We start from the raw sequence: 24,521 nt of genomic DNA, 5'->3' as shown, positions 1-24,521 counted from the left end.
TGATGTACAGAAATTATGAAAATACTTCGGGAAATAATTAATATCAATCCGTTTACTTGAATGTTATACCCTGCAAAGATTCAAGTATTTTTCACGCAATCTTAATATTTTGATGGGATTGACAGGCAGGAAGGTGTCCTGGTAAAACTGTTGTTCGCCTCGTGCCAAGTTAGGATTCATTCAAGACCTCGCTTGCTGAATTTGAGGTTACCTCATACAGTGAACTTCATTCTGGTTTTTACCTCTGTTGATGTTTTCATGTCAACTACAACGAGAATAAATTGCTCCTCAAATTCCAAACTCTCAAACTCCAGTATACAACATACAGCAACAACACCTCTAGCTGTGTTGGTCTGACAGATGCAGAAAATAAAAAAATCTACACAATATTCACCAACATGTAACAGTGACTTCTACGCCTTTATTGCTGGCTTGAAAAATCAAGTTAAATGTTTAAACTGGTGCAAATAATTTAGTGATTAACTTTAATGCCATTTATGAATTCATTAGATTCTATTATAACGTTGCTGTGCTTACGCATGGATACTTATATACTTATAGTTCTAAAGAAACAATCCATTATTTATTGTGTCGTGTTTTGAATCACAACATCTACAGATGCTTGCAATAACACGGTCTGTTGGTATATGTCAAATCCAGCCAGTACTGTAATGTTTAAAAAGCTGCTGTGCAGGAATAATTGTTACAAACAAGTACATAATTGTGTCAATTGCAAACCAAATACACCTGAGGAGTTCAGTGTGTGTGTTTTTGAGTTTTTGTGGTGTGGGACCTAAATGGGGTGATTTGGCCAGACAGACCACTGTCCGTTACTCTCCGAGAGCCCTGGGACGAGGCGGGCAACACACTGACAGCATGTCAGACGGTTCCTCATGTTTGCTTCTACGTGGCATGGCAGCCAAATAGTCAGTGACCACATGGTGCGCATCGCTGGCATCTGCCCGGATGGATGGTCGAGGAACTGGGGGGCAGATGCCAGAAACATGGGAGAAATGTATGCCTTGTCCTATACCATCATGTGCAACGAGGTGAGAGAAGACCAAATATCACAGTCTATGTGAGATTAAGAGCTGAATAAAGATAATCTACAATTGAAAGACAAAAAACAACTATACTTTTATGATTTATTGTAGTCTACAACAACAACTGAGTACATTTCCAACTACATCAATTCTCAACTTTGCCCTACCCAAAATCTTGGGTGTGGTTATCCCTGTCAAGTAGACTATTTGCCCGATTTGTTCAATAGGCAGCTGCTATCATAACTTGACCAGTTACATGTAGGAACATACAGCTTACCTCTTCTGAGGCGCAGTCAATTATAACAGGCTTAATAATGGTATTTAAAGGAAAGTGTCAACAGTGGCCCCTTTATGGTCCATTGACATGACAAAAGCTCTCCAGCAGAGATGATAGTGGAGCTCAACCACCAGCCTGGACTACTGCTGATGCTCTATGAATAAGCCATTCTTTCCAAAAAGCATAAAAAGTGTTAGAAATTAAGGCTTGAAAGAGGCAAAGGCAGAAAGAGGACCATGGAAGAGGATTAAACTGTGGGAAATGAGCTTGTTATTTTAGGTTTCCCTCTCTTTTATTGAAGCTGCCTAGTTTTACACACTAACAGACAGTAAGGGGATGTCTGTGGACTAGATATTTTTCAGTCTGACTATATAAAACATATACAACCATCATGCTGCTCTATGGCACCTTAGCCCTATTAAGGATGCAATAATAAACGGGAGAAAGACAACAATCTCAAAAGGTTATGCAATGCCTCCAATATTGCTATCAAAATAAAATAAAATAATGTAAAATAATTAATGTTAACCAAAAGGAAAGAACTCTTGAGAGGCACTCTTTGACAGAAAGGTTACAAATCAGTGCACAAACTATAAGACCCTCTCATGACTCAAGTTAACACATAAGTAACACCAGGAAATATAAAACCTGAATAATCAGAGGGTGTGAACCACCAGGGACCCAACATACCATCATCCACCGGGGGGAAGGGGACACTTCCACTTTTAAGAACAATGTAGGTTGGTTCAGATTTGTTTTGATGTTTGGTTTAAAGACATATAATTCATCTCCATTTAGCCTAACCTGTAACACTTGTAACCTGCATTTCTTCAATTTTTGCAACACAATAAATAATGGTACGTAAGCAATACCATTATCTCTTCCTATCCACTCCTCTAGTCAAGAAAACAACTTTAAGAGTCCTTTAGAGAAGACTTGTGTACAGGTCAGCTAACACATAAGTTCCTCTTAGAGATGCTATGAGATCCAATACCAGGGCTTTAAGAGTCTCACTAAATCTAGTGGAAAGTGTTCTTTCGTGGACTTTTAAGTGGGCATCTTTTGCATCTAATTACACTACTCAGTCACATTAGATGTACACAATAAGCCACTCCTGGGATTGATGTGGAAACCTTAAAGAGAACAGACCTTCCTTTTGTGTCTGTGTCAGTCATAACTTCTCCCCATTAACCAGCTTTGCCACTGGCGACCTTTTGGTTTTCACACACAAGAGGAAAACAAAAACAAAATGACATGATAGGAGCTGTGATCTTCAAGCAACCACAGCTGGCATGCTAAAGGGGAACACAATTTTGATTGATACCGAACATATTGCAATTCTGAGGCCTTTGTGATGTAAGGGGAAGGATGGGAAACAAAATACGGCAGCAACAGAGTGGTATAAAAGTTTGATAAAACAGCTCCTGACATCAAATCGAAGGAAGAAGCTTGTTAAGCACGGAATTCACTATCTGCCAGTAATGTGACCTCAGATTCTGCTTGCTTGACTTCAAGTTAAATTCATTCTAAAGCTCGTATACTGATTCTCCTTTGGTAGATCTGGTCAAAGTTTTTCCATCAAACACAAATTAGAAAAATGTTCAAGCACTGTGTAAATAGATAGTGCTCATGTTTGGATTTCCAACGTTAATGAAGTTTGGGATACATGTAAAACCACAAAAGAAATGTCTCACTGCAACACATTCGCTTGTTTCTATGAGAGAACACTGAGTTAATTACAGTTCCGTGGTTAAACTGCCAGCACATCCAGCACTGAGCTATGTTATTTATTAAAAAGGAGTTACACAAGAAGCCAAAAACCAATCTCATCTGTCAAAAAGCATTTTGGTCTAATTTACAGAAATTATTGTTTTAATTGTTAATTAATGCATTGATTATCTTTTTGATTAAACTATAAATCATCTAGTTTACAGAATGCTATATTAATAGATCCCTTATTATTCAGTTTATGTTATGAAATAATAAAAGCTATTAAATATCTAACCCATGTTTAAAGATGAAATAGCCTGACAATACCAAATGTTGTTTCTTGAGTTATTTCAGTTGACATGGATGAACGAAGACTCACCAATCTGTTTTCTGTACTGATCAACTGGTAACCTGGTCGCAGTGGCATCCTTCTTCCCCATTCTCCTTCTTCACCCTAACGACAAATGAGGAGAATAAAACACCTTCTGAGTGAGAGAGTCTTACAGCTGGGCTTCAATGCAACAGCAGATCATTTAGATTCATCAAATACGAATATAGCTCTGTTCCGGCTACTGTAGCTGGATATGACTTGTGAAATCTGCAGATAGGATTCAAGTTAATACACAATCATACATAGGGAAGAGTAGTCAGTGTTGATCAGGCAGATGGTTTATCTTTCACATACATCTGCTAGACATAATTAAATTAATTCTCCCTATCTTCCATGTGTGATATGCTCGCAATATGCACACTTCCTATCCATCTCATTTAGCCTAACACCATTTCCCTTCACACCATGAGCTCTCTTTGATTACCCTGGCAGCACAAAGGGAAGATATAGAGTAAAAGCATGGAGTAAGACAAATAGTATAGGCTAACATGTAACTATGTGACAGCGTAAATGTCAGTTGGTTAATGTCAAAGCATGCGCATGAATAGCTGTATAGTCTCCAGAAATAACTCAGATTTTATTATACTTTTCTTTACAAAAGTGCTAAAAAAAAACTCAGTGTGGGTGTTACATGCATCCATCGAACATGTTTGTTTCTCAGTGAGCACTCTGCTCTAAATTCCAGACAGGTCCCCTCAAAACACACTGCATCGATCAATATTGTAGCCTTTTGTTTAAAGTAGTGAAAAAAGCAAGTATGAGTCGAGGGGCAGATCTGTGCTCTCTGATCATACTAAAGTCTCTTTGACCTGGCTGAAAGACTTAAGCATGAGTGGAAAGAAATGCCTGATATGTTTTGACAAATAGTGCTCCCAATATCTGTCAATTTCTGCCAGAATAATGATAATTGATATTCGTTTTTAAAGAAGCATGTTTACGTTTGATAGGAAGAGAAATGTGTGAGCAGGCGTGCACAGGGGAGAACAGAGAGTTGAATACGAATGGAATAAAAAATATATCTTTGTGCATCCAAGAAGAACAGGAGTGGTGAAGAGTCTCAAGGTGCAGCAGGGGAATAGAGGAAAGAGACTGAATTAGCATGTTCAAGGAGCGTGGCTGGCTGCCTGTGCCGACTGATGCCTTCTCACGGGAGACTGCTGCCTTGGGAGACCTGAATTTTACCTCACACTAAAAACACCGTTTTCTGCTACATTTCAAACACGGTTAGTGCCAGCAGAGAAAGAGGATGTATGCCATTGTTCTCCAGCGATTGGAAACCAGAGTCAGCAAATTAAAGGATGCGAGAGGGAACAGAGGAAATTGTCCAATTTTAATGTTTACAGTCAGACACAGTAGGACCTTGAAAGCTGTGTTTTACTGTGTAACACATCACAGTATTATATGTAAATTGTCAAAAGCAACACATTTGAAGCCTCCATCATCGCCTATGGTCATTCCACTCTCACATTAGATTACTAACAGACTAACATGGATTTGGCATTTGCAACAGTGGGGTATAAAGACATTGGGCTGCACAATTTGGGAAAAATAACTATTTACATTTATTCTGTCTTATATTGAAATGTGATATGATTCGCGATGTTGAATGAATGATAATTTCTGAAACACTACCCAAATGATCAATAAAAAATAAATTGAAATGATGGGGATCTCAACTAAACAATGATATGTTATTAAATCTGAGGATTACTGAAAAAAAGCTCTGCAGCCTCGCAATTCTTCATTTAGAGTAACATTTTCACATGTTATGCTTTTATCAATTATTGCCCTTACTGTGATTTGGATATTGCACAACTCCATATTGTGATTTTGATTAAAAAGTCACAAGACAAAGTCTCTTGAATAGTGCTGCATGGAAATTCACTCAATTGCAAGTTTAAAAGGTATATGCGTTATCAGTGATGCTGTCCTGCAATAAAAACACACCCCATGAAGTGTTCAGTTTTACAGAATGTTTTTATTTTATTTCTATTTAATATTAAGAGTCACTCATCTATATAATATTGAATGATTTCAATACGTTTTAAAGTGTTATGTTCATTAACTTTACAAATCAGTTTTAACAAAAAAGTAGCTTTTAAATGTTCTTTAAATCAGTAGTTAATAGAGGTCAGAAGTTTTAGCCTGCATTATCTCAAGATCGATGGACATATTGAAATAGGAACTGAAAGTAGGTACAGGCATCCCTTATAACATAGTTTGGCGTTTTGGTGAAGTGTGTTCTCAGAAGGCGTGTTTCTGTTAGCGTAGTGGAAAATGACTACATGCACTCTAAAATGGACAGACTCTTAGGTTTCTGAAAAACGCCGATGCTTGCATTTCCACTTGTTTCTTTCTGCAGTCGCTAACACGAGGAAGAAGTAGGCGTTTGCGAAACGCTTTTGCAGGGCAACGAGGTTAGCTTTCGAGCAAACTGATAGCATTATTTACTTCCGAGTGGAGATGTAATTGACAACATGCAGCATTCATTCATTGTATTCGCGAGGATACTCACACTGCTCTTGTTTATCGAGAGAATGTGTCGCTTAGTAGAGCTGTTTCTGCATTAGGAAATGTCGGGTGCTGTTTGTGGAGACGCAGAACGACAGCACTGACAGTTTTATTGCACTTTGATCCAAATGTTCCCAAAACGCCAACACACCACTACTCCCAATCCTAGTTCCTGGTTTCCACGTCCACGCAGATGATTAGCAGACCTTTGATCCAATCAAATTCGGTTATTTCTTGAGTTGCCCAATAGCAACAGAGTAGGGCGGGGCATTCAGACCAAAACACAGGAGCAGCACGTGATATATTATGTTTGCGATAATGGTAGACAAAAAACAGCTTTGACGTTTTTATCCAAATCAGTTTTCATTCATAAAATTCTAAAAACAGTTACAACATTTCATTATATGCTGTATTCTGTTGTAGGGAAGTACAATGGAGAAGTGAAAAGTAGGCTACATTTACTCACATACTAATATACACTATTATATTATAATATTACATTAATATCTTACATTACAACGCATCTTTAAGGGGTTTTTACTTCAACTCCACTATATAAAGGTAGACTTGTCAATATAAATAACCTAATGCCGTATAAGATGCTAACACTTATGATTTTGAATGCAGGGCCTTTACTTCAATACTTGTTTTTTATGGAATTGGTACTTTTAGTCAGGTAAATTATTTCATGCTTATTTCACCATAGAAAATATTGACTATATTGACCTTTTACATGCCTTTCATCAATGAAAAAGTCATATAACATTGACTCGTTGGCCTTAAGTCATTATAGCCTTGTCAGATTACAACAAATGGCATACTTATCCATGTTGAAATGATGTTGTGACAATTAAAGGAAACAACAGCCGACCTCATCAAAGACGAGGCAATCTCCACAATGTTTATTTCTCTTTCATTAGTCTTTTTACATGTTTTCTTTGTTTACTGTGTAGAATTTTATTTTCCCCATAATTGCATTCAGCCTCATTGCTGCCTAGGGCATTGTGCAGATTATGTGTCGACTTGCCACCGCATGTAACTTATTGAAATTTAAAATGATTTTCTTCTCTCCCATGGGCATGCCTTTTGCAATCAGCACAGCAGTAACTAATAGATGTAATCTGCCTATAATGTGCCTGCATAATGCTTTACTTTATATTAAGATGCCATTGATAAAGAGCACTTTACACAGCTCGTTGATGGATGGACACATGTGACATTTCTCAATGGTTATGTATTTATCCATAGAATTATGGCTCAGGAAACAAGAAATTCTGCTGCATATTCAAATGAAACGCTTTCACTCATTGGAGCGTGTCACTAAAATTACACAGAAGTTCACAAAAGGCATGTACTTGAGCATTTTCTAACCCATATACATTTAACATAGGACCAAAGGTTTTGTAAGTCCAAAGGCTGCCATGACAGTTAAGTCAGAAATGTTAACAAATAGCCTCAATAAGAACTCTGAAATTGTTATCTTAATATCGCAATACCAGCACGAGTGTAGTTAATGCAGAGCTCTTAATGTTCTCTTGTTATACTAAATGTGTGTGATTAATTTCTCCCATTGAGTGAAACAAACCAACGTGCTGTGCCTGTCACATTGATAAATATGAAAAGCATTAGCATTGACTGCTGGTGTAAATGAAAACTAGGCAGGATGGATTTAACTGTTGAACAGTTTTAGTGCATGGGCTATGCACATCACTGTAATGTATAGATAACACATCCCTCAGGGCCTGTTAGCGTGAAGTGAAAAATTTCACCAGTGATTGAGTACGCCCTTATACATTAAATAGAACTTTAGCCATACTAATAGCTTCTGTTTTAAGTGACCACACCACAGAGACAGCAATACATAGAGTTAAGCCTTGGCAGTTTTCCTAACATTATCATCTAGTTTTTGATATCTATTTGGGTGTGTGTCTGCCCATCTTAATGTGTGTCTAGCACATCTTTTCTGTTTCTCCCCCCATCGCTATCTTTGAACATCACTCTTTTACACTCAGAAACACTCCCTCTTTTCCTCTCTCTCTCTTTCTCTCTCTCTCTTTCTCTCTCTCTCTCTCTCCATCACTCCTTCCCTCAGACAGTTAGACAGCCTTTAATTGCCAGACATTAAAAAGAATGCTAGAGAAGAAGAATCCCCTGGGGCCATTGGCAGGCTAAATGGCAGCTCTGCAGCCGTCGCCTCCTCCTATATGCAGCAATGAAGACGTGTCAACATAGTCTTGGGCAATTTGCAGTCATCATCAGGGGGACTGATTAATTTTCTGACTGTGCGTCAGTTGTAAACAGCAAGATTTTCTTTCTACATTTTCATGTCTTACTTGAAATGTTCAAAGAACAGAAGTGATCAACAGTCCACACAGTGTATTCACATGAATACCTACCTTAATCCACCTGTTTAAGATGTGGATTATTTTAAAAGGGGCTTAATTCCAAAAAACATACCAGCCTGAGTTGAAGTGCCTCACTGCAAACAATAAATTGTTCTTCAGCCCCGGAGGAAATCCTTTGTAACAAGGTGTTATGGGGGTTAAAGAACTCTGTACTGTTTGGTTGAAGGTACTTTGTCTGCAATTCTATGCTAAGAGTTCAATTATCCGCAACTGCACTTTGGATCAGAATCAAATGGCCCCCAGTTCGCTGAGCATGGCAGATCCCTGCAGGCCGCACTTAATCACTGATCAGGTGTACATTTGAGGCAAGAAAACTGTAAACTAATAGATATCTTTCAGATTAAATGTATGTCATACAGTGTGAGATAGATCTAGCAATATTTTGGTCACAATCTTTGTGCAGTTGTACACACAATGACTGTACAGTATTAATTCTGAGGCATAAAGTTTCCAATGTAAATTGGGGAAAAATCTGCATGTGGAGACACTTCAACAACTCATGTCATCCGTCTGCCCTGCTCTCACATTTTGAAAATGCAGCCGGTGTATTTTTGCAACAATTCATATTAATGCCATATTCAGATGGATTTGTTTACAGAAATGATTTGTAGCAGCTGTCATATAGTGAGAATTTAGTCATAAATGACTTACAGTAAGAACATTTTAATGCAGACATAATTGGATGCCAAAGCTTTAGAACAGCAAATGGTAGACATACAGTGAGCTCTAGGACCACAAGTTTGACTGAATTTCCCATATTAGCAATTTTTCATGAGCCTCCAACGCTTGGAGTCTCGTTTATCTGCCCAATATCATGATTACATAATTATAGCCTTAAGACTGACATGAATCCTTAACTTTGATGCAATACAAATTCTAGCAGTCCTATAGTTGTACTGAAATAGCATTGCACGAAAACATTTTTTAACAATACGTTTTTCTACAATAAGACACTATCACACACAAAAACACACTGTAACACGTTCTCTCAAATATGTGTCGTATGAATTATTGGAGGCTGAAGTTGAGTGTTCCCTTTTCATTTCCAACCACAGTTATATTATTGGTTTAGAGGAGAAGACACAATTCTTTCTCCTGTTTAATATTCTTATCTTGGTTTTCCCGCTATGCCTGCAGTCTGCGGCATGCGTCGCTCCCCCTCTCTATCTCCCAGCCGCAGAGTTCACTCTCATTGACAGAGAAACTATATCAGCACAGATACAGAGTAAAATGAATTTGGGGTTTATGAGACGCAAGACCTCATATGAGAAAAAAAACTGACGTAGAGAGATAAGTTATCGTACAATGGATTTAGTCCTGTTTCACTTCAGTCATTATCCTGTTGGCTGGGAGTTCTCCAGTGTGTGGGGAGGGTTTGGATGTGTCAGGACTATTGGAGCAGACGTGTCTTTGTGATCTGCAGCACTTGGCAACACTTAAGAAGATAGGTAGGGAACAAAGTTTGGATTCAAACACAAAAGTAACCTACAAAAATGAATAGTTATATCGCAGACTTGTCTTTAAAATAGTTTGAGGGGAAAATATGTGTACATTTCTGTTAGCATGCAGCTCTAGCATAGTCTTTTAGTACAATCCTTACACACACCCATTGAGTGAAAATAAAGGCTGCGTCCCTTTGACAGGGCTCTGATATTAAAATGAGTCCGTATGAAGTATTAACAAATTGGCCGATGTCAGCATTCTCAACCAACTCATGGTGCAAACATTAGCTCAATTAGTTAGCTAGCTTAGCTGAATCGATGGTCTGGGGTTAGATATGAAATGAACACTTTTGTCTAGTTACTTACAAAAAGAACTTGTGTAATTTTTTTTGTGGTAAATACACCTCTCTTTTTCTTGTTAACTGCTTATGTAGAGTAAGAGCAGGAAGCTTGATAGGCATGGCAATTTAAGCATAGGGTAACAGGGCTAAGTTAATTGTCATTTCTGAACTTGACATTTGCCAGAATTGAGATATAATTAGATGGTGAAAGAAGTGAAAAAAATGTTGTATTGCCAGAGATGACGTACAGCTTAGTATATAACATTCAGCTATAAATGTAAATGAATCCCAATTATCTTCTATAGTATGGTGGCTAGCACTCCTGTTACAGATGATATGCGGCCTTGCTATTCTCCCTCATCCACTGTTAGTTGAATGACTGCAATCCCTCTTAGATAAAAATGGAAGTCCTTGCGGAGAGCAGTGTCTACTTCATTCCCCCGAACTCAGTGTTTGTGTATGTCCCCAGCTGTGTGGTGGCTGTCCATACTGAGTTTTAGTGTGTATGCAGGTGCTGCAGCTGGATCTCTGCTATAGGTCCCCCCATGGACACACTGCAGACCGGCTGACTTGCCTAGAGTATTTCTTTTCACTGTTTACTCTGGCAAGTTAAATCTCGGCCCTGCTGAGAGCTGTTCTTGAGGTGCTTAATTTTTGTCACTTTGACTCATGCGGTGATCCACACCAGGACAGACTCATGAGCACTCATTCTTTCTTTATTTATCTCAAACACACTCACTGACTCACTCTGCAAAATACCCATAATAATCCACATGACACACACACACAACCATCCACATAATCCTACGCTACCCTGCCAACAAAATTTGGTACACCCCACCACCACCACGCCTGGTAGTCTTGAGACAGCTGCAGAGTTTTGACATGTTAATTTCAGCCCTGAGTTGACCCCCAGCTAATTATCCTTCAACTCTGTAAACACTAGTAGCACCAGTTAACACCAATTAATGGCCACTAATCATTGCCAGATGCTGCACCTTGAGTAATTTGCCCCACTTCCTACTCTTGCACTTACAATTTCACACATTTAGTAGATGCCGGAATTCTATGGTTTTTGAACCCTTGCACAACTAATACCAAGGACGTTTGCGCACCACTGATTTCAAGCTCAAATTTGTTCACGTAACATTATTTAGTCTCCAATTTGTCTCTATATTTGATAATCAAGCTGAATGTCTTTCTTCACCCTAAAGTAGTCTAAATGTGGCCCTACAGTAACTATTACAATATTAAGTTAATGCAAGTGAATTTACCAAAATATACATTATAAACAAGTATGGGGTTTTAAGATGACAAACAAGGAATCAGATGGTCTAACACTCTACAGCCTGGAAATACATCTGACAATATTTTACAATGCATGCATTGTTTTTACTCCTTTAAATACAAACAGATAAAAAAGAGTTGATTATAAAAGCACATTTTACTAGATCCCAAAACAAGGTAATTTCTGAGACGCAAATAATCAGAAGCTTTACTCCCCATTTCTGTCTGCTCTGACATTATTCTTGATTTGCTGCTTCATTGTTTGTATTGATTAGTCGAGTGTGTAGTGCTTGCTGTCTTGCCTGCCAACTGTACTGTTGCCAAGGGAAAGCATGAACAAACCTCTGCCAGCACCAGCCTCCTCCGGCAACAGCTGTGCCACATATGCTGCCGATCAATATAAACAAACGTGGCCTCCCTGCACCAGGGATACAGATTGACAGGTATGATTCATCTTCAGTGCTACTGGTGGGAGGTGCAAGTAATAATAAGCAAAGACAGAGCTTTTTCCCGTTGCAAGACAACCACTGGGGTTAGTAGGGGTAGATCGGGGAGATCATTCGCCCCCCAAGGTAACTGGCAGGGTTCCCCGTATAACCCCTTACGGTTTTGCTAAGGATTAGAGCAGCATGAAGCCACCAGGGCTGTAATTTGTGGCGTTCCGTACACAGAGCGAGCAGCGAAGATGAATGGGGAACGTGCATGGATCATTGGTGCTGTGCCAGTCGCGCTGCAACTGAGCATATTCAACACAGACAGTAGGGAAGATCACAGTATCCTAGTGATTCATGAGACTCTGCCTTTTAATAAGAACTCTGTACGCTGCACCATTTCAGCGTATGAACATCTCATCAAGTGAATGGTTTTTGATGCATTTAACTCCCACAATAATGATGAAATTTCTATGCAAGCACCATTTAAGGATTTTGATCATTGCACTGTGGTCCTTAGAGGATACATGACAGGACATCAGCGGCTGGTACATCAAGTATGCCATCACTGTCTCAGGGGCACGGCTAAAGACACGGGCCATGGAGGACAATAGCTGCTGAGAGTGGGTACGACGTCCGCCAGATGAAGAGTAATGGCTTGAAACAATATTTCCCAAAGGAGTGGAATTGAAATCTGAACAGTGTGATCGCCATGTAATTTGAAGATGTCATATCAGTTTTGCTGGAGCCACCACAATATGAAGGAGCAACGAACAACCACAGAAGGGAATGGATAACAAAGATAGCAATACTGTTTTCATCAGCTGCAAAAACCTGGGTTATCTAATGGCGAATGAGTGAATAAGTAATTTCTCAGAGTAAACATATAATAAAATCACAAGTCTGTGGTTTTCATAGACCTGTTTACTTAAAAAAATCTGCATAATGGAACTTATTTAGGAATTTTGGTGAGATCCGCATTACTCGTAGGTCACAATAGAAGTGACTTTAGCTCCTTTTCCAGGTGTTTTGGTGAAAAATGTGTTTAATATAAGTAATTAGTTAAATAAGTGTCCAGAAGGCCAATTTGAGTTTAAACAAGTATTCTAAGTATCCATATTTCACTCTGTCACTCATTCAGTATATTTACAAGGTGCATGATTCGTGATTTAAAATCTTAATCTCATAATTTTAAAAAAAGTGACATCCATTCAACCTTAAACGAACAACAGAGAGACATTAAATATACTTGCTCACAAAACTCAAACAGTCCTTTCTTTTGATGAGTTTTGCCCGAGGTGGAATTCCTTTTTTAGTTCTACTCCCAAATTGTAATTAAGCAAACTTTAATTAAATTCCATGCAATAATGTGATGCTCTTAAAACCAGATATTTGCAAACTGGTGTCTCCCTGAGCCAAGATTATTGGAATAATTAATAATAAAATGTCTTTAATCAGTGCGACTGATATTGAGCTACTTAATAATCAGGGTTGATATTTAGATAAGGGTTGATTTGTGCATTTAAATTAGACCCATTGTGCGGTGCAGTCATTAACAAGACCATGACTCTGCTGGAAACCGCTATCACGCAGGCTGTCAAAAGTCACTAGTGACAGTTTCCTCTGTGCTTCACACACTGACATCACCGCGAGATACTGCTGCGAGAAATTAAGTTCAGAGAAGTTCAGGCACAAGACGGTTATATTAGTTAACTAATGGTTACATTTACTCTACATGGGAAACATAGTCAGAAGAGGAAGCAGTTATTGGTGTGTTAACAAGAAAACACTCCTACCACAAGTAGGTTGACTTCTTAACATGGGCGGTTTCTAGGCGGGGCCAACAGGGGCCAGGGAGTTTCGACCCCTCCAAAAGAATAAATATATGATGATACACTTTCAGGTAAAATACTTCATTACTTTGCTGTAACCTCGGCCAAAGTTAACAGGGACTTTTTTTCCAGTAATTAAATGTGATAAGTAAGTTACTGAAAAAAAATGTTGTGACTAAAACAAACCCCAAGAAAAATTTAAACAAAGTTTGGCTGCATATAGAATGTATTTATTACCCCAAACGTCTTTTAATGTTCTGTATGTTGGGCTAAATTGTAGCAACGGCATTGACACAAACTCTGTAAATCAAACACCAATAATGGTATGTTATGTTTTCTTTTTACTTTACACTAAACTAAAAAGGTTCTATCTCCTTCCTGCATTAAATGTGCCCCCCCCAGTAAAAATAGTCTAGAACCGGCACTACTTCTGAATCCACAACAAACCTCAAAATCGAATACTAATGCATCTGCTACCAAGGCCATGGCAACAGTCTTTTTTCGCCTATTATTTGACTGGAGCTGCACAGCTGTGGAGATAATTTATTTGTTTACTTTATTTACCAGTCAATTACATTTTAATGTGACTTGCCTAATGTCCGCATTCTGTCTTCAGATGTGGCCCATGTAATGACTGTGACGGTTTAATTATACAAGATCCTAATTGTCTCGATGCAAAGCCCTCCATTACAGCCGCCTTGAATCTATACCATCATCGTGAGGGAATGAGGATAATTTGAAGTCTTTGTCTGATGGCTGATATTATAGCTCACTAAAACCATGAGGTAAATGTTGCCCGTGGGGCCACAGACAATGACAAAAGGTTGGTAGGTAGCTATAGCAAAGTTGGAAATTGGTCAAATGGAGGCAATGTTGGAGCGAGTCCCTGCACCTGAAAACAAAACAGCTAAGATGGAGATGTAATGTACATTTTATGGCAACAACAGCTGCACTGCTTTCTTTCTCACAGTGAGAAACGCCCACGTAGTTATCATTCTGTCTCTGTGCGATATTGTTAAGAGGAAATAGAATATTCTGGTCATCCCTCGCAGTTTGCTGGGTGTATTTTAGTCCCGGCGTGATGCCATTCATTACTGCCCTGTCAGAGCTCTCACGACTCGGGGCTCAACATCTAATTGAGATGACATTTCCAAATACACACACGCTGCCTACACTGCCATCAGCTATGAGGAGTTTAAGCCACACACACAAAAAGAGTCCTATATACTCAAGCAATGATATAAAACCTTTATAAGGGCTTATGGCACCGTGTAGACGCCTGGTGCAGCAGTGACTGCATTATTTTGCTCTGCACACAAAGCTGGAAAAGTCTTCTTGAAACTTCTGGAATGTGTTCTCTTTATCTTTGGTATCCATTGTCAAAAGGGTTGTGAAATGGGAGAATAGACAGAGGGCTAGGGACTTAAGAAGCCAGTGGTAAAAATGAAAGACAGAAGATCCAAATATTTTTCCAGAGATTGCAACATTAATAGTTTCCATTTTTTCTTGCGCTAAGGGGGGTGCTGCCTTTATAACTGCATACAGCTCAAGCCACTCATTCAAAGCCTCACCCATCACATAATGAGCTTTCTGAGAAAGAGGATAAACTATACTAATTTATAAACTGCTTATTTTAATTATTAGAGGTGTTTAGGATTAGAAGATGAATGGGATTTCTGTAATTTTTTCAACATTTTTTTTAGTTTTTTCACATTTCTTAAAATATCTGGGTATTTATTAAACCAAAACGTATTTATGTTCAGATCACTTCCAGTGTCAGATCCTTCAGTTTGTTGTTTCATTTATTTAGTCAGCTAGAAGCAGTGGGAAACATTTTCATTTGTTGTTAACTGAGGGTGCTGAATAATGATTTGATTAAAACACAGACATGCGGCGCACACACACACACACACACACACACACACACACACACACACACACACACACACACACACACACACACACACACACACACACACACACACACACACACACACACACACACACACACACACACACACACACACACACAGTATCCTCAAAACATGGGAGACATCGCACATGAAAGGTGCTCGACATCAGAGGGAGTCAAATTGGCCTTGGCTGGGAGGATTGGTCCAATCAACCTCCAACCGTATAATTAGTAATTAGATTGGGATTAGAGTCAACTCTGAGTGGAGGAGCGTGGCCAATTCAAATCAGCATATGAAATGTGATTAAATTAATAAGAGAAAAATTGAAATATTAATGTCCTTTTTTTCCACTGGGTCTCAGTTGGGTTTGGTTGAACTTTGGTTACTTAAAGACTCACACAGAGTCAAATATTGGTGACTATTTTTTAATAATGTTTCTTGTATTATACAAAATAGCAGACCGCTTTATCTGAAATATCACCCCCCCCAAAAAAAATGTTCACATATATGGGATAAAACTTTTGTTTGTGATTTTTGGAAGTTCATTTTATCCAACATTCATCACACAACAGTTTTTATGACTCAAACAGGCAGCTCCCTACTGTCTGCTGGTTGTGTTGCTTTATTTAACACGTGTGTGCCATGAGTTTTAAGAATAGATAGATGGTTTTTTTTCATTGTAAATACCAGTCAAATAAAATGGGGAAATTATACATTTGAAAATACAAAACTCACTTATCTGAGAAGAATAGTAGGCTGATATAATCCCTTGCCAGCTGATTATTTGGACTGTTACTCTGCTGCCTCCTGCCCGTGCGGTTTTTCCTTCCCTGAGATCGTCTACACTTGCTGAAGCTAACTCCTGATCACCTTGAATTTTCACACTCTAGTTTTGCAAAGTTTTCACCGATCGGTGCAGGCTGGACTTCTCGGACTAATGGCCTGAGAAGCAGGAGCGAGTGCTTGACTCAAAATTAGACACGATGATTGAGCCCTTTTTGATTCAAGCCATAGGAGCCGCAGATAATTTACAATCAGCCTCCCTTTCAGTTCTCCAGTAACCATTTATGTCAAAAGTTTCCTGCATGATTAGTGCTTAGGCATTAAAAATGATTAATTCTTAACAATATGCCTGTCAGTATGATCAGGATTTTAAAAAAAGGTTAATAAGCGTAGTGATCAAAGGGGTTCTTATGTGAAGTTGACAACCACTGATTTAGAAAGGGCAGGTATTTCTACTTACTTATTAATAAGAGCTAATTTAAAATCTGTCTAAATTCCATTGTTCAAGCTCACACGATTCACTTTAGCCTTGTGTCGATGTACATTGGTGACCACTTCTTTGAAACCTTTCATTGAAGGTGCATCTTCCCTTTTCTGGCTTTAAACGCATTTGGTTATTATCATTTGGTTTCTGCTTTGTATTTAAACTTTGTTAGACACTGCTGGGCTTTTGAGAATGCATAAAAAATTCAGCAACAACAAGACATGTATGAACAGAGGAAGTTAAATATTAAAGATGTAGAAGTGTGTTGTGTTTTAACAACAGGGAAAAGTGGATTTTTACCAGCAGCAAGGTGTGTTTTACAGAAAACAATAACCACAAGTAATTCCTGTGAAAGTTGGATCCAAAAACAGGTAGACCAAGAGAGAAGAGGATGATGGAGAAGAGAGTCAGATAAGTCAAGCATGTGAAACGTGCTAATAAGTATGTATAATACCCCTGGCTGTGCCCCAAGCTGACTGCCTCAGCCTCAGGTCACTGCTGCCAATAACCTGATACTGTATCTTTTGTTTAGAGTATTAAAGGTGCAGACCCGAAAAGTTCAGGGGGACCAGAATTGTGAATTATTTCCAATACATATTGACAGCTTTTATAACTGTTTTAATTTGGATAAGATTCATTTGGCAATACATTTCTATTATATTTTAAAGTAATGTTTTTTCTGAATGACAAAACACACTTTAAAAAACACAAAAATGTCACATGTTTTGTTCATGTTTACAATGTTATATAGCTAAAAAACTCCAAACACTGATTCACATCATTTCATTCATTTTTTCACAGTCAAAAAATATAATCAAAACCAATAAACCTACCATTCTTTTTAATAACAGAAAACGTTCAGTATGGCTTTGATGGTTTGATCACGACACCAGAAGATGTGTAATTTTAATTTTAATGGATACACGCTTGAAAGCTAGCCTATTGTACACCATATTTATTGAAAGCGAGTGATTCTTGGCACAGGCACCCATGATGTTTTATTAATGAAGTTGCTTGTACTACAGAGGGAGGGGTAGAGAAACTCACGCACACCGCTTGCGGGACGTGATCACTCAGTACATTAAAATGTATGATACAAGGGAGTTAGCGAGACGGTTATCTACGTGGAGAAAAAAAAAGAGGAATAAATATTGAAACATCCTTATGAAATATTAACGCCAACACAAACAATGAAAGTAACTAAGGGATTTAGGAGTGGCCAAAAAGCCTGCAGGGGATCCAATTTCAAAGGCGGAAAAGCTGTATACAATCTTAGACATCAGGGGGAATAGGAGCAATTTTCTAAAGCATTTCAGATGAACTGCTTCACAGCATGAGAGAATAAATATTTCTTTGAGATCACAGGTTTCGCCTCAAAGACCAAATTATGTGTTTTTAATGCCTCACCGGAAGACTGAGGAGCAGAAAAAAGAGCTGTGTATTAAATTTGATGACTCCTGAGCTCTTTGATATATCGGGGGGTGAATTTTGTGATGCAATATTTACCTTAAAGAGCGCATTCATTCTGATGGACAGGTTTGTCACGATGTATTCATTGTTGAACTGGTAATGTTTCAATCTGCTCCTTTGATTTGCCTGTCATCTTATCATTCCTGGCTGTAGCGATTTTCCAGTGTTTGTCTTCTCCCTACCTTTTATGTCGATACCTAGCACACAAAAAGTAATGTATATATTGAGGAATACACCTTCGTGGTTCATATTAAACAGGTATGAGTACATGTGTTTTTCAGTGTCATGTTGCTTGTCTGCTGTCTAGTTTGCAGTGCCAATTTGTTTAGCTTTTTCCTTCCATCACGAAAAAGCTTGTACTGTAATTGTTGACTTGCATACAATCTGATACTGCTCTATGGATCCAGCCTGCAAAAAAACAAAACAGAATCCTCTTCTGAGGATTAGAGAGGGCAAGACAAGTCTAACCTCTCAGACAAACTCTCACTGCAGGAGCAAGAGAAGGAGACAAGGCCAGCATGCTGATTGATACACTTTTGATCTCTGTACAGTGTTCGGGGAGCAGAGCTATCAACTGTGGTGAGATTGTGGAGAGAGATGTTCTCTTCTGGGAGAAACACATTTTGAAAGATACAACACGCTATCCATTCTAAACCAAACCAATGTGATACACTGCACATTTCTAAAAGTTTCTAAGTGTGGAATCAGAAAGAAGTTAACATATCAATTTGCAAAGCCCTTGTGGATTCATGCTTTGCTATATTTGAATACAATGTGAACTGCACTTTTTGTTTTATCATGGCTATATTCAAATGTACTTTTCCAACACCTTTTATCATTGTTTTTTCAGCAGGATGAGGCCTTATAGCAATTGTCTGGCTTTCCACAGATTCCTTTATTGCCACCTGACCACACAACCTGACCACGCAACATACCTGGTATACGGCAGCTGCACCGCCCTCAACCGCAAGGCTCTACAGAGGCTGGTTAAAGCTGCACAGAGCATCGCCAGGACGGAGCTGCCATCCATCGAGGACCTCTACACCCAGCGGCTCAGGAAGAAAGCCCACAGGATTGTAAAAGAACCCCATCATCCCAGCAACAAACTGTTCTGTCTGCTGCCGTCTGGCAGGCGGTACCGCAGCATCAGGTCTAAAACCACCAGACTCAGGGACAGTTGGACAGTTTAATTCCTCAGGCAATAAGCACTATTTAACACCAGAGCTTGCACTATTTTTCTTGTTGTTTTTACGATTTGTTTTAATGTCTTTTAAATTGCACTGTTGAGGAACCTGCAATCATAATCACACCATAGTTGTGTATATTATGACAATAAACCTTTGAATCTTGAATCAAATACAAAAGGACAGTAATAGGATTCCTTCAGAGCAGCTAGAGCATAAGGTTTCTCCATGTTCTCTATTCAACGTTTAACAAGCATGATGGAGAAATTCATAGTAGTAGTACCATGCACAAAGCAATTCTCTTGTAAAGTTTAAACAAGAAGCATTAGGCAAACAATTAAAATGTGTTTTAGGGAAAGCCTGATGTGATGGCAAATGACAGCAACTAAAAGGATTGTAACCTTCCTCCACGCAGTTAGGATCTTCTGAATTTCTCTCCCAATTTAACTGAAGTTCCGACAGCATCCGTCATTTTAATTGGACCAAGAGTGAGGTTAATAAGACTGCAGCGCCTTATTAAGGAACAGAATGCTGGTTTGGTCGGCTGGATATACCTTCCTAATGCTCCTTTACCCAAACATGCACATACATTAAGAATAATCATGCAGACACTGCAGGCGGAATATTCAATATGCATTGTTTTATTACTCAAAAGATAGAGAAAAGAACGCAAGACAACAACACATTATCTTCCTCGCCCTGGTCACACCGCCTCCTCCTTCCCCTTCCTTCCTGCCACCACCGTAGGATATCGGAGTCTCTACCAATCCATCCTAACCACCTCCACCCCTCTGCCATTTAAGTACCAGGCCCTCAGGTGGGAGCCTGAGGCATGGGAAGGAACGTGTGTGTGTGTCTCGTCTATGCGTAGGAGTCCACAGCTGCATGGCGCGTCTGCTTCCCTTGCCTGTAGACATGCTGCCATTCATCGCCTCATTACCATGAAGGAGAGGAGCAGAGGATGGGTGAAGGTAGGCTGCACACGCTGCAATCAGCTCCCTGTTGCTGTTCTTTACGCACTACATTTCACATTTTAGTTTCTGCATGCTCCACAGCCTCCAGTTCTAAAGGTTACCACATTAAAATTAAAATAAAAACACTTAGTTTGAGGATGGGGGTGTGAATCATAAACTTGAATTAGCAGGAAATTGGCTTAGGGTTGATTTTACAATACTTTAAAACTCTTAATGCTAATGTGCTGACACTATCTGCATAGTAGTGTGTCATGTTATGCAGACATCATCACTGTCATTTGTTATTATCTGTCATTTATTATGATTTATGACCTGGATTCAAAAGTCGGTTGTCTGTTTACTGCCAGCCTTATGGGGGTTTTTGTTGTGTTGCCTGCACAACCTTTTAAAGGCCTAAAGGTAGATTGGCATACCGCATAGGAACTCTTCTGCAGGCTATCTTGGATGTTATAGTATTTAACTATTCAGGTCATTAGTGCATTTTTCCACATAAGTGAACAGGAAATGGTGTATGGGAACAAAATGATATTCACAAGTACAACAAAACATACATATCTGAATTATGAGTTGTCAAAACAAAGCACATACAAGATATATAATTATTCTGTTAATCTTTGTCAGGATATTGTTTAATAACTCTCTCTTAGATCGAGGGTTTCAAAGCATACATGCTTAGCAAATAATGTAACAAGATGAATTTCCATACAGTGGCGTCTCGGCGTTTCAGCGCTATTTAAAGTTCGACCATAAATTAAGCAATAATGCATTATTCATGGCACCAATTCTACACTCTCCCGGGGGGGTTATGCAAAGTGGGGATCTCTCTCTCTTATTCTATCTCTTATCTATCTCTCTCGCTCCTTGGCAACTGTCTACATTATCTCGCTAATGGTCTGAGTCAATGAGTCACTCTTACACTCAGACATGTCCAAGCCGCGGGATTGTACAGGTTGTTGAGACAAAGTTAGCAGCAAATGAATTGTGTCTCGCAGAGTGCAGGAATTCAACATGCTGAATAATATTATTGTACGCAAAACACTGATTTGACTTGCTTTGATTTAAATACTACACACCTTTCAACATTTGTTTTCGTTTATTATATCAATGTTGGTTACAGTTAGCTCCAATAAAGTAGCTTTTCATTCAGCAAACATTTTTTATTTGATATTCTCAAGACAATACCTTCTCATTTGACTGCAAACTTTAGCTAGCTGTAAAACCAATTCGCATCTGCACTCTTGGTTTTGTGCAGCAGAACACAGAAATGAAAGAAAGCGAGGTAGAGCTAGAAACGCACAACACAAAGAAAACAATCATTTTCTCCAATGGAGAGCCAAAGGTTGTAAATGTGAAGATGTGAATGTAGCATGGTGTTCCTCTCGATGGGGGAGGGGTAGATAGTGGACAGAGCAAGGTTGCTTACCAGAGCCGACCAACGCTGAAAGGAGGGGAAAAGTGTTGACAGCAATTTCACCGCAGGGTAGGAGCACACACAGAGCGCCCCAGGTACCCGGCCCATACACAGTGTCTGATTGCAGTAAATTGTGGTGCTGTTTTTAGTACACAAACAAACCTGACTGTGTGTCTGGCTGCTCCTACACTGAGCGGGTTTATTGAGGACAGAGGAGAAGCAAAAGGGTCTCCTGGTGACTGTAAGGGTTTTAATGCAAAGTATAATATGCTTTTTAGTGTGTTTTATGTTTCAGTGAGGAAATAAAAAGAACGGGGATATTGTCATACAATATACAGTATATTGTTCATATACTGTAGGCGTATTGGAAGCCTGTTTGTGAATCTTAATTAAGAGTTTGTTAAATGCATTATTCATACGTATGTTTTACTACAATATTCAAATACATGGATAATGTAATTTTGTGAAGGAAAGTGCTGCGTACTGCTCTGGATGAACAATCCATTATAAAACAAAATGCACTCCCCTAACTTGCATTTTACAATCACACTGACTGCCATTTTATCAGTCAAAGCTTTTTATCAAAAGCTCTGCACACTTAAAGGTTACTACAGCAATACGCTGTAAGAAAAAATTATGAAGCATGGCCATTCTAATAGGCTACGACATCTGAGATTCTCACTTTGTCTAACAGTGCACTTATTTTCCGGAGAGAAAAGTGTTTTCCTCCTATCTCATCCATCTCGCTTATGCAAATGAGTGTCTTAATTTGGTTAGGGGCAGAGTCATGTGGGAGATAGGAGAACATACAATTTAGTTTACCTTAATGGGGAATGTTTTCAGCCCAGTTAACCAATACAGAGGCTCATTTAGTCATGCAAGAAGCAGGAATGAGGAGGCTAATAGAACATGAATTTGACCACAGCGTAGAAAAACATCTTGCATTTAAAATTAAGTGCTGGCTGCAAACTGAAATGCACATCATACATGTTCTTCATATATCTTGAATGTCTCTTTATAATGTATTCAAAGCTGGAAAATAAATTCCTATCCGAGTTGCACATTAGTAAAAACACAGTTAAAATAAGACGATGCATAACAGTCCATCAAGCCGCTGCAGCTAATTAAATATTTGTTATTTATGCGTCACCACATGCGTGCAACATAACATTTAATGTAATGTAACACTTCGCTGCAGATGGAGATGTGAGCAGCTCCTCCACACAAAGTAACAATAATGATCTGAAAAGGTTCGGAGAACAAAAGGGTGGAGGTATAATAAGTTCAGCTGCCTCTGACCCTTCTGTGATAGCCTGCACAGCGAGAGGGCACAGGAGAGTAATTATAGTCAGCTGAATTCAAAGCATTTATCGGTGAATGTCCACTCTCTGTGTGGTACGCAATGCTCCTTTCTCATTCTTTCTTTCCAAGATGAATTACTTTTTTTCCTGAGTTATTCTGTGGTCAAGGACATTTTTCTGCGAATTCAGTCATGAAAGCTTTGTGCAATTATACATACATGCCTTCGACATGTTACATATACAGTATGTCCTTTCATTGAAATGCATGTTTACCATTTGCACTGATAAAGAATTTAATTATTCCTGCGTAGGGACATGCTACATGAATCATTTTTTATTCAATTTAAATCTTTATGTCTTTAAATAATGATTCATCTATAAAGATACCGCAAATCCGGAGAAGGAAACTAAACAGTAAAGGAATATAATATTTATTTAGCATATGGGAGTAGACAAGATTTCATTGTGATCATGAAAAACATATTGTATTATCGCAACATAACAAGTTATTTTACTTTTTTTCCTCATGAAATTATAACATTGTTATAAAAGTAGAGTTCATTATGCCCACCTTATGAACAATCTATTTCATGATTACAGTAAAATAAGCCATTTTTTCTAGCTTTGTGTAATTGAGCAAACATCTATGTATTTTAAAATAATAAAATATCCAATAACCAGAAAGCAACCAAGTTGGAATCAAAGAGTTAAAATAATTAAGTCTTTCCTAAAATGAACTATTGCTATCGGGCGAATGCATGTGCAACCTCTAACAACACCACCACCCACCACCTCTCTATCTCTGCAGCAGATTCCTCCATCAGTAAAGCCCGAGAGTCACACCAGCACGCTCCACTGCGCCCTCTGAAAGGAGGTCAGTGTGAAAGGCAGCCCGAGGGACTCTTGGTGTGTGTGTGTGGGTGTGTGTGTGTGTGTGTATGTGTGTGTGTGTGGGCAGGTAAGTAGACATCCAGGTTATCGCCTCGTAGCCATGCCAGCTACAGCGCATCATTACCTGTGCACTATAATGGTTGTGACATTCACCTCACACTCAACTGGGGTCATTCACCCACTCAACACACACCAACTAAGCACATGATTTAAAAGCGAACAAAATAAAGTTATACAAGAAAAAACCGGTGAAATAATAAACCAGAGATGGTGTTTTCTTTTTCATTTTGCTTTCATTAAAAGTAAGCGTGCTTTCACCAAGTTATTTTACACATTACTGACTGTTGAGATACAATGAATCAGTTCGACATTAACTCACACTAGTAGGTTTTGGATAATCTGCACATCTTTGTGTTATATCATCCCACGCAGTTCTTCAT

At 38.8% G+C, this 24,521-nt stretch overlaps 1 protein-coding gene across 2 annotated transcripts in view; it reads right to left on the bottom strand.

Annotated features, from left to right (window-relative positions):
* The window catches only part of triqk (triple QxxK/R motif containing), a 128,447-nt gene that overhangs the window by 13,942 nt on the left and 89,984 nt on the right, over positions 1-24,521 (bottom strand). Inside the window, exons 1-2 of one of the 2 annotated variants that reach the window (XM_063898462.1) lie at positions 5,937-6,115; positions 3,410-3,484 (exon numbers count right to left, since the gene is read on the bottom strand). In XM_063898462.1, coding sequence (XP_063754532.1) covers positions 3,410-3,470 — 61 coding nt within the window. In that variant the 5' untranslated portion in view covers positions 3,471-3,484; positions 5,937-6,115. Of the gene's footprint in view, positions 1-3,409; positions 3,485-5,936; positions 6,116-24,521 lie in introns of those variants that run through there. The other variant, XM_063898463.1, reaches the window with a different exon arrangement.

The sequence above is a fragment of the Eleginops maclovinus genome, chromosome 13 (genome assembly GCF_036324505.1).
Source record: "Eleginops maclovinus isolate JMC-PN-2008 ecotype Puerto Natales chromosome 13, JC_Emac_rtc_rv5, whole genome shotgun sequence".
In the NCBI taxonomy this organism is placed as follows: domain Eukaryota; kingdom Metazoa; phylum Chordata; class Actinopteri; order Perciformes; family Eleginopidae; genus Eleginops; species Eleginops maclovinus.
Note: the sequence above shows the minus strand (reverse complement) of the source record. Positions and strands in the feature narration are given on the sequence as shown.